The sequence below is a fragment of the Salvelinus alpinus genome, chromosome 17, assembly GCF_045679555.1.
Source record: "Salvelinus alpinus chromosome 17, SLU_Salpinus.1, whole genome shotgun sequence".
NCBI classification, from domain to species: Eukaryota; Metazoa; Chordata; class Actinopteri; order Salmoniformes; family Salmonidae; genus Salvelinus; species Salvelinus alpinus.
Window position 1 is genome coordinate 48,347,431 of NC_092102.1, and position 10,829 is coordinate 48,358,259.

The following is a 10,829-nucleotide window of genomic DNA, read 5'->3' on the forward strand; positions in this document are numbered from 1 at the left end:
GAGGGAGACGGAATGGGAGAGGGAGAAGGAATGGGAGAGGGAGAGGGAGAGGGAATGGGAGGGAGAAGGAGAGGGAGAGGGAGAGGGAGAAAGGGAAGGAATGGGAGCGGGAGAGGGAGAGGGAGAAGGAGAAGGAATGGGAGAAGGAGAAGGCGAGGGAGAGGGAGAGGGAGAAGGAGAGGGAGAGGGAGCGAGAGAGGGAGAGGGAGACGGAGAGGGAGAGGGAGAGGGAGAGGGAGGAGGTAGAGGTAGAGGGAGAGGGAGAGGGAGAGGGAGAAGGAATGGGAGAGGGAGAGGGAGAAGGAGAAGGAATGGGAGAGGGGGAGGGAGAAGGAGAGGAATGGAAGAGGGAGAGGGTGAGGGTGAAGGAATGGGAGAGGGAGAGGGAGAAGGAGAAGGAATGGGAGAGGGAGAGGGAGACGGAATGGGAGAGGGAGAAGGAATGGGAGAGGGAATGGGAGAGGGAATGGGAGAGGGAATGGGAGAGGGAATGGGAGAGGGAGAAGGAATGGGAGAGGGAGAGGGAGAAGGGGAAGGAATGGGAGAGGGAGAAGGAGAAGGAGAGGGAGAGGTAGAGGGAGAAAGGGAAGGAATGGGAGCGGGAGAGGGAGAAGGAGAAGGAGAAGGAATGGGAGAAGGAGAAGGAGAAGGCGAGGGAGAGGGAGAGGGAGAATGAGAAGGAGAAGGCGAGGGAGAGGGAGAGGGAGAGGGAGAAGGAGAAGGAGAGGGAGAGGGAGAGGGAGAAGGAATGGGAGAGGGAGAGGGAGAAGGAGAAGGAATGGGAGAGGGAGAGGGAGAGGGAGAGGGAGAAGGAGAAGGAATGGGAGAGGGAGAGGGAGAGGGAGAAGGAGAGGGAGAAGGAATGGAAGAGGGAGAGGGTGAGGGTGAAGGAATGGGAGAGGGAAAGGGAGAAGGAGAAGGAATGGGAGAGGGAGAAGGAATGGGAGAGGGAGAGGGAGAAGGAATGGGAGAGGGAGAGGGAGAAGGAGAAGGAATGGGAGAGGGAGAGGGAGAAGGGGAAGGAATGGGAGCGGGAGAAGGAGAGGGAGAGGGAGAAGGAGAAGGAGAAGGAGAGGGAGAGGGAGAGGGAAAAGGAGAGGGAGAGGGAGAGGGAGAAGGAGAAGGAGAAGGAATGAGAGGGAGAGGGAGAAGGAGAAGGAGAGGGAGAAGAAGGAGAAGAGAGGGAGAAGGAGAAGGAGAAGGAGAGGGAGAAGGAGAAGGAAAGGGAGAAGGAGAGGGAGAGGGAGATGGAGAAGGAGGAGGAGAGGGAGAGGGAGAGGGAGAAGGAGATGGAGAAGGAGGAGGAGAGGGAGAAGGAGAAGGAGGAGAGGGAGAGGGAGAGGGAGAAGGAGGTGGAGAAGGAGGAGGAGAGGGAGAGGGAGAAGGAGAGGGAGAGGGAGATGGAGAAGGAGGAGGAGAGGGAGAGGGAGAGGGAGAAGGAGATGGAGGAGGAGGAGGAGAGGGAGAAGGAGAAGGAGGAGAGGGAGAGGGAGAGAGATAGGGAGAGGGAGAGGGAGAAATAGAGGGAGAGGGTGCATGTCGATAGTCTTATGTAGCTACCTCTCCTTCATCCTCTCTGTTTATACTATATTGGTTTTGGTTCCTATATTAAGAGAGGAAACAATAGAGGAGACAGGAAGGTCAATGAAGAGATCTCAGGAAAAGGATGGATTAACAGTCGTTCAATTATTTTTAGATTTTTGATTAACAATTGTACTTTAAAGACAAGATGACAATCTGACGTGACAGCTTGGCAGCGACATCAAAAAGTGAGACATTGACTGAGAACTGTCCCCCTTTTCTCCTCACAGGACCGTAACACTTTTCATCGCTTTGACAAGTTCAACGCCAAATACAACCCCATTGGCGAGTCCATCCTGAGAGAGATCTTCATCAAGACAGACAACCACGTAGAAGGGAAATACTTTGGACATATCATCAAGGTGAATGTATAATCAGCATACTGTACATGCCCTCTACCTTAACCTAGTAAACAATTGTTGCGTCACAATTCTCGACCCTTTCTCCTGATGTGTGAACTTTCACAATCCCCATCTGAAATGAAAAGCGTTGGATTTGTGTAAGCAAATTGGAGGGAGTTTCAACAAGAGAATAAGTGTTCAAATCATAAGAGTAGAGAATTGCGATGGAACCAAAAACAGTATAAAGGGCAGTGGGGCAGTATGCTAATTGGAGTGGGTCTAGGGTGTCCGGGAGGATGCTGTTGATGTGAGCCATGACCAGCCTTTCAAAGCAGTTCATGGCTACCGACGTGAGTGCCACGGGGTGGTAATCATTTAGGCAGGTTACCTTCGCTTCCTTGGGCACAGGGACTATGGTTATCTGCTTGAAACATGTAGGTATTACAGACTCGGTCAGGGAGAGGTTGAAAATGTCAATGAAGACACCAGACAGTTGGTCCACTCGTGCTTTGAGTACACGTCCTGGTAATCCATCTGGCCCAGCGGCTTTGTGAATGTTGACCTGTTTAAAGGTTTTGTTCACATCGGCTACCGAGAGCTTTATCACACAGTCAACCAGAACAGCTGGTGGTCTCGTGCATGCTTCAGTGTTGCTTGCCTCGAAGCGAGCATAAAAGGTTTTTATCTCGTCTGGTAGGCTCGCGTCACTGGGCAGCTCGCGTCTGGGTTTCCCTTTGTAGTCCGTAATAATTTTCAAGCCCTGCCACATCCGAAGAGTGTCAGAGCCGGTGTAGTAGGATTCAGTCTTAATCCTGCATTGACACTTTGCTTGTTTGATGGTTCGTCTGAGGCCATAGCGGGATTTCTTATAAGCGTCCGGATTAGTCTCCCGCTCCTTGAAAGCGGCAGCTCTAGCCTTTTGCTCGATGCGGATGTTGCCTGTAATCCATGGCTTCTGGTTGGGATATGTACGTACAGTCACTGTGGGGACGACGTCATCGATGCACTTATTGATGATGCCGATGACTGAGGTGGTGTATTCCTCAATGCCATTGGATGAATCCCGAAACATATTCCACTCTGTGCTAGAATTTTTTTCCCCCTGGTTGCACATGTGACATGCTGGTAAAAATTTGGTAAAACTGATTTAAGTTTGCCTGCATTAAAGTCCCAGGCCACTAGTAGTGCCGCTTCTGGGTGAGCAGTTTATTCTTTGCTTATGGCCTTTACATAGTTGGTTGAGAGCGGTCTTAGTGCCAGTTTCGCTATGTGGTGGTAAATAGACCACTACAAATAATACAGATAAGAACTCTCTTGGTAGATAGTGTGGTCGACAGCTTATCATAAGGTACTCTACCTCAGGCGAGCAATACCTCGAGACTTCTTTAATATTAAACATTGCGCACCAGCTGTTATTGACAAAAAGACACACACCCTCACCCCTCGTCTTACCAGAGGTAGCGTCTCTGTTCTGCCAGTGCATGGAAAATCCCGCCTGCACTATATTGTCCGTTTCTTCGTTCAGTCACTTCTCGGTGAAACATAAGATGTTACAGTTTTTAATGTCCCGTTGGTAGGATCATCTTAATAGTAGGTCATCAATGTTATTTTCCAACGATTGCACGTTAGCAAGGAGAATGTAAGGCATTGGGAGGTTACCCGCTCGCCTACGGATTCTCAGAAGGATCCCCGATCTACGTCCCCTTTTCTGGCATATTTTCTTCACGCAAAAGGCGTGGACCTTATGGGGCGGCAGGTATCCTAGGGGTTGGAGCGTTGGGCCAGTAACCCAAAGGTTGCTGGATCAAAAATCTGTCGTTCTGCCCCTGAACAAGGCAGTTCACCGGTAGGCCGTCATTTTAAAGAATTTGTTCTTAAGTGACTTAAATAAAGGTTAAATGTAAAAAAATAAAATAAAAATCTGGGCCTGTTGCAGTGAAAACAGGATATCCTTCTCGTCGGACTCGTTAAAGGAAAACGTTTCTTCCAGTCCGCGGTGAATAATCAGTTTTCTGAAATCTGAAGTTATTTTCGGTCATAAGAGACAGTAGAAGCAACATTATGTACACAAAAATAAGTTACACAAAAAAATAACAAAATTGCACAATTGGTTGGGAGAATGTAAAACGTCAGCAATGTTCTTCAGCGCCATCTCTGCCATTTCTGCCATCTCAGGGAACCAGACATATATAGGGAAGGTAATGACAGAGGTGATTGAGTCCAGGTGAGTCCAATAATCGCTGATGAGCGTGACAGGGTGGGAAGTCAGGTGTGCCTAATGATGATGGCAGGAGTGCGCAATGCTGGGGAGCCTGGCGCCAGGGGGGGAAAGCGGGAGCAGGCGTGACATCTACGGATGTTGTAGAGCATGAACCTACAGGAGCGAGTCATTGTCCACCGTGATGGAGAAGTCTTTGAGCGGGCAGGCCTTCCCCGGGAGCAAGAGCAGTTCCGTCTGGTTGATTTTGAGCTTGAGGTGGTGGGCCAACATCCAAGCTGAGATATCTGCCAGGCACGCAGAGATGAGTGTCGCCACCTGGGTGTCAGAAGGGGGGAAGGAGAAAAGTAGTTGAGTGTCATCTGCATAGCAATGACAGGAGAGACCATGTGAGGATATGACAGAGCAGAGTGACTTGGTCTATAGAGAGAAGAGGAGAGGTCCATCCTCATAGCAGTGATAGGAGAGACCATGTGAGGATATGACAGAGCTGAGTGACTTGGTGTATAGAGAGAAGAGGAGAGGTCCATCCTCATAGCAGTGATAGGAGAGACCATGTGAGGATATGACAGAGCTGAGTGACTTGGTGTATAGAGAGAAGAGGAGAGGTCCATCCTCATAGCAGTGATAGGAGAGACCATGTGAGGATATGACAGAGCTGAGTGACTTGGTCTATAGAGAGAAGAGGAGAGGTCCATCCTCATAGCAATGATAGGAGAGACCATGTGAGGATATGACAGAGCTGAGTGACTTGGTGTATAGAGAGAAGAGGAGAGGTCCATCCTCATAGCAGTGATAGGAGAGACCATGTGAGGATATGACAGAGCTGAGTGACTTGGTCTATAGAGAGAAGAGGAGAGGTCCATCCTCATAGCAATGATAGGAGAGACCATGTGAGGATATGACAGAGCTGAGTGACTTGGTGTATAGAGAGAAGAGGAGAGGTCCATCCTCATAGCAGTGATAGGAGAGACCATGTGAGGATATGACAGAGCTGAGTGACTTGGTCTATAGAGAGAAGAGGAGAGGTCCATCCTCATAGCAATGATAGGAGAGACCATGTGAGGATATGACAGAGCTGAGTGACTTGGTCTATAGAGAGAAGAGGAGAGGTCCATCCTCATAGCAATGATAGGAGAGACCATGTGAGGATATGACAGAGCAGAGTGACTTGGTGTATAGAGAGAAGAGGAGAGGGTCTAGAACTGAGCCCTGTGGGACACCAGTAGGGAGAGTACGTGGTGGGGGGGGACTAAGGAGGGAGGAGAAGGTGGAAAACGTTTCCTAGGGTTAGATGATTGACATGTAGGGATAGAATGAGGAAGAGGATAGAAAGGGGAAGAGGATAGAACGAGGAAGAGGATAGAAAGGGGAAGAGGATAGAACGAGGAAGAGGATAGAAAGAGGAAGAGGATAGAAAGAGGAAGAGGATAGAACGAGGAAGAGGATAGAACGAGGAAGAGGATAGAAAGAGGAAGAGGATAGAACGAGGAAGAGGATAGAAAGAGGAAGAGGATAGAACGAGGAAGAGGATAGAAAGAGGAAGAGGATAGAAAGAGGAAGAGGATAGAACGAGGAAGAGGATAGAAAGAGGAAGAGGATAGAACGAGGAAGAGGATAGAAAGAGGAAGAGGATAGAAAGAGGAAGAGGATAGAACGAGGAAGAAGATAGAAAGAGGAAGAGGATAGAAAGGGGAAGAGGAGAGAACGAGGAAGAAGATAGAAAGAGGAAGAGGAGAGAAAGAGGAAGAGGATAGAACGAGGAAGAGGATAGAAAGAGGAAGAGGATAGAAAGAGGAAGAGGATAGAAAGAGGAAGAGGATAGAAAGAGGAAGAGGATAGAACGAGGAAGAGGATAGAAAGAGGAAGAGGATAGAAAGAGGAAGAGGATAGAACGAGGAAGAGGATAGAACGAGGAAGAGGATAGAACGAGGAAGAGGATAGAAAGAGGAAGAGGATAGAAAGAGGAAGAGGATAGAAAGAGGAAGAGGATAGAAAGAGGAAGAGGATAGAACGAGGAAGAGGATAGAACGAGGAAGAGGATAGAACGAGGAAGAGGATAGAACGAGGAAGAGGATAGAACGAGGAAGAGGATAGAAAGAGGAAGAGGATAGAAAGAGGAAGAGGATAGAAAGAGGAAGAGGATAGAACGAGGAAGAGGATAGAAAGAGGAAGAGGATAGAAAGAGGAAGAGGATAGAAAGAGGAAGAGGATAGAACGAGGAAGAAGATAGAAAGAGGAAGAGGATAGAAAGGGGAAGAGGAGAGAACGAGGAAGAAGATAGAAAGAGGAAGAGGAGAGAAAGAGGAAGAGGATAGAACGAGGAAGAGGATAGAAAGAGGAAGAGGATAGAACGAGGAAGAGGATAGAACGAGGAAGAGGATAGAAAGAGGAAGAGGATAGAACGAGGAAGAGGATAGAAAGAGGAAGAGGATAGAACGAGGAAGAGGATAGAAAGAGGAAGATGATAGAACGAGGAAGAGGATAGAACGAGGAAGAGGATAGAAAGAGGAAGAGGATAGAAAGAGGAAGAGGATAGAAAGAGGAAGAGGATAGAAAGAGGAAGAGGATAGAAAGAGGAAGAGGATAGAAAGAGGAAGAGGATAGAACGAGGAAGAGGATAGAACGAGGAAGAGGATAAAAAGAGGAAGAAGATAGAAAGAGGAAGAGGATAGAACGAGGAAGAGGATAGAACGAGGAAGAGGATAGAAAGAGGAAGAGGATAGAAAGAAGAAGAGGATAGAAAGAGGAAGAGGATAGAAAGAGGAAGAGGATAGAACGAGGAAGAGGATAGAAAGAGGAAGAGGATAGAACGAGGAAGAGGATAGAACGAGGAAGAGGATAGAACGAGGAAGAGGATAGAAAGAGGAAGAGGATAGAACGAGGAAGAGGATAGAACGAGGAAGCGGATAGAACGAGGAAGAGGATAGAAAGAGGAAGAGGATAGAAAGGGGAAGAGGAGAGAAAGAGGAAGAGGATAGAACGAGGAAGAGGATAGAACGAGGAAGAGGATAGAACGAGGAAGAGGATAGAACGAGGAAGAGGATAGAATGAGGAAGAGGATAGAAAGGGGAAGAGGAGAGAAAGGGGAAGAGGAGAGAAAGGGGAAGAGGAGAGAAAGAGGAAGAGGAGAGAAAGAGGAAGAGGATAGAAAGAGGAAGAGGATAGAACGAGGAAGAGGATAGAATGAGGAAGAGGATAGAAAGGGGAAGAGGATAGAACGAGGAAGAGGATAGAAAGGGGAAGAGGAGAGAAAGAGGAAGAGGAGAGAAAGAGGAAGAGGATAGAACGAGGAAGAGGATAGAATGAGGAAGAGGATAGAACGAGGAAGAGGATAGAACGAGGAAGAGGATAGAACGAGGAAGAGGATAGAACGAGGAAGAGGATAGAACGAGGAAGAGGATAGAATGAGGAAGAGGATAGAACGAGGAAGAGAAGGTAGAGAGGAGGGTTTGATTGGATGATAGGAAGTTTAATTTTCCTCCATTTTCGCTTAGCTGCACGTAGCCCTGTTCTGTAAGCTCGCAATGTGTCACTCAGCCATGGAGCAAGAGGGGAGGGCAGAGCCAGCCTGGAGGAAAGGGGACAGTGTGAGTCATAGGATGCAGAAAGGGAGGAGAGTAGGGTTGAAGAGGCAGATTCAGGAGATAGGATGGAGAAGGATTTAGCAGAAGGAAGAGATGATAGGTTAGAAGAGGAGAGAGTAGTGGGAGAGAGAAGATTGTGACGGCACATGACCATCTGGGTAGGAGCTGAGTGGCTAGGATTGGAGGAAAGGGAGACAGGAAAGGAAACAAAGTAGTGATCAGAGACCTGGAGGGGGTTACAGTGAGATTAGTAGGAGAACAGAGACCTGGAGGGGGGTTACAGTGAGATTAGTAGGAGAACAGAGACCTGGAGGGGGTTACAGTGAGATTAGTAGGAGAACAGAGACCTGGAGGGGGTTACAGTGAGATTAGTAGGAGAACAGAGACCTGGAGGGGGGTTAGAGTGAGATTAGTAGGAGAACAGAGACCTGGAGGGGGGTTGCAGTGAGATTAGTAGGAGAACAGAGACCTGGAGGGGGGTTACAGTGAGATTAGTAGGAGAACAGAGACCTGGAGGGGGGTTACAGTGAGATTAGTAGGAGAACAGAGACCTGGAGAGGGGTTACAGTGAGATTAGTAGGAGAACAGAGACCTGGAGGGGGGTTACAGTGAGATTAGTAGGAGAACAGAGACCTGGAGGGGGGTTACAGTGAGATTAGTAGGAGAACAGAGACCTGGAGGGGGTTACAGTGAGATTAGTAGGAGAACAGAGACCTGGAGGGGGGTTACAGTGAGATTAGTAGGAGAACAGAGACCTGGAGGGGGGTTACAGTGAGATTAGTAGGAGAACAGAGACCTGGAGGGGGTTACAGTGAGATTAGTAGGAGAACAGAGACCTGGAGGAGGGTTACAGTGAGATTAGTAGGAGAACAGAGACCTGGAGGGGGTTACAGTGAGATTAGTAGGAGAACAGAGACCTGGGGGGGGTTACAGTGAGATTAGTAGGAGAACAGAGACGAGGTCAAGCGTATTGCCTTCCTTGTGAAGCAGGCCGGTTCCATCACCCTCTGATGAGCAGGCCTGTTCCATCACCCTCTGATGAGCAGGCCTGTTCTACCACCCTCTGATGAGCAGGCCTGTTCCTCCACCCTCTGATGAGCAGGCCTGTTCTACCACCCTCTGATGAGCAGGCCTGTTCCTCCACCCTCTGATGAGCAGGCCTGTTCCTCCACCCTCTGATGAGCAGGCCTGTTCCTCCACCCTCTGATGAGCAGGCCTGTTCCATCACCCTCTGATGAGCAGGCCTGTTCTACCACCCTCTGATGAGCAGGCCTGTTCCTCCACCCTCTGATGAGCAGGCCTGTTCCATCACCCTCTGATGAGCAGGCCTGTTCTACCACCCTCTGATGAGCAGGCCTGTTCTACCACCCTCTGATGAGCAGGCCTGTTCTACCACCCTCTGATGAGCAGGCCTGTTCTACCACCCTCTGATGAGCAGGCCTGTTCTACCACCCTCTGATGAGCAGGCCTGTTCCACCACCCTCTGATGAGCAGGCCTGTTCCACCACCCTCTGATGAGCAGCCCTGTTCTACCACCCTCTGATGAGCAGGCCTGTTCTACCACCCTCTGATGAGCAGGCCTGTTCTACCACCCTCTGATGAGCAGGCCTGTTCCACCACCCTCTGATGAGCAGGCCTGTTCCTCCACCCTCTGATGAGCAGGCCTGTTCCTCCACCCTCTGATGAGCAGGCCTGTTCCTCCACCCTTTGGGGGTCAGATGAAGAGAGAGCATCTAAAGAGAGAGCAACGTTCTCTGGCTTGGTCCATGTCTCCTTCAAGGCCAAAAAAGTCTAGGGACTGAAGGGCAGCATAGGCTGAGACGAACTTGGCGTTCTTGACCGCAGATCAGCAATTCCAAACGCTGCCGGAGACCAGGAATTCAACATGGGTTGTGAGCGCAGGGTACATAAAATTAGAAGGGTTGCAGCCTACAGGGTGAGAAGATCTTCACAGCCTACAGGGTGAGAAGATCTTCACAGCCTACATGGTGAGGAAGATCTTCACAGCCTACATGGTGAGGAAGATCTTCACAGCCTACAGGTTGAGAAGATCTTCACAGCCTACAGGGTGAGGAAGATCTTCACAGCCTACATGGTGAGGAAGATCTTCACAGCCTACAGGGTGAGGAAGATCTTCACAGCCTACATGGTGAGGAAGATTTTCACAGCCTACATGGTGAGGAAGATCTTCACAGCCTACAGGGTGAGGAAGATCTTCACAGCCTACATGGTGAGGAAGATCTTCACAGCCTACAGGGTGAGGAAGATCTTCACAGCCTACAGGGTGAGGAAGATCTTCACAGCCTACATGGTGAGGAAGATCTTCACAGCCTACAGGGTGAGGAAGATCTTCACAGCCTACAGGGTGAGGAAGATCTTCACAGCCTACATGGTGAGGAAGATCTTCACAGCCTACAGGGTGAGGAACGAGCTGAGATAGAAAACACACACATAGATGCCAAAGCTTCAAAAATAGAGAATCTGAAAATAACTAGGTAAGATACTGAGAGAGTGGTGTGGAGCATTCCTCTCTTTCCCTTCTCGAAGACCTCTGCAAAAACCGTCTTTGTTTCGGCAAAGGTCTTAGTTTTGGCAATGAGACCGCCGCTGACACTGATTACCAAAACCACAACAGTCACAAATTTCCCCTTAATCCTGGTTGATGTGTCAACAATCAGCTTCAAGTTATGAGCAGTCAGCAGTTCACACACCAAGGAGGCTTCTGGGAAGACAGGAAGCAGTTCACACACCAAGGAGGCTTCTGGGAAGACAGGAAGCAGTTCACACACCAAGTAGGCTGCTGGGAAGACAGGAAGCAGTTCACACACCAAGTAGGCTGATGGGAGACAGGAAGCAGTTCACACACCAAGTAGGCTGCTGGGAGACAGGAAGCAGTTCACACACCAAGTAGACTACTGGGAAGACAGGAAGCAGTTCACACACCAAGTAGACTACTGGGAAGACAGGAAGCAGTTCACACACCAAGTAGACTACTGGGAAGACAGGAAGCAGTTCACACACCAAGTAGACCACTGGGAAGACTGGGAAGACAGGAAGCACTTAAAGTAGATGGACCTAGCTAGCAAAAAGACAGTACTAGAC

At 49.2% G+C, this 10,829-nt stretch overlaps 1 protein-coding gene across 1 annotated transcript in view; it reads left to right on the plus strand.

Annotated features, from left to right (window-relative positions):
- LOC139543104 (AMP deaminase 2-like) overlaps positions 1-10,829 on the plus strand; it is a 67,284-nt gene that overhangs the window by 38,247 nt on the left and 18,208 nt on the right. The window contains exon 11 of the mRNA XM_071349273.1: positions 1,812-1,943. Coding sequence (XP_071205374.1) covers positions 1,812-1,943 — 132 coding nt within the window. The remainder of the gene's footprint in view (positions 1-1,811; positions 1,944-10,829) is intronic.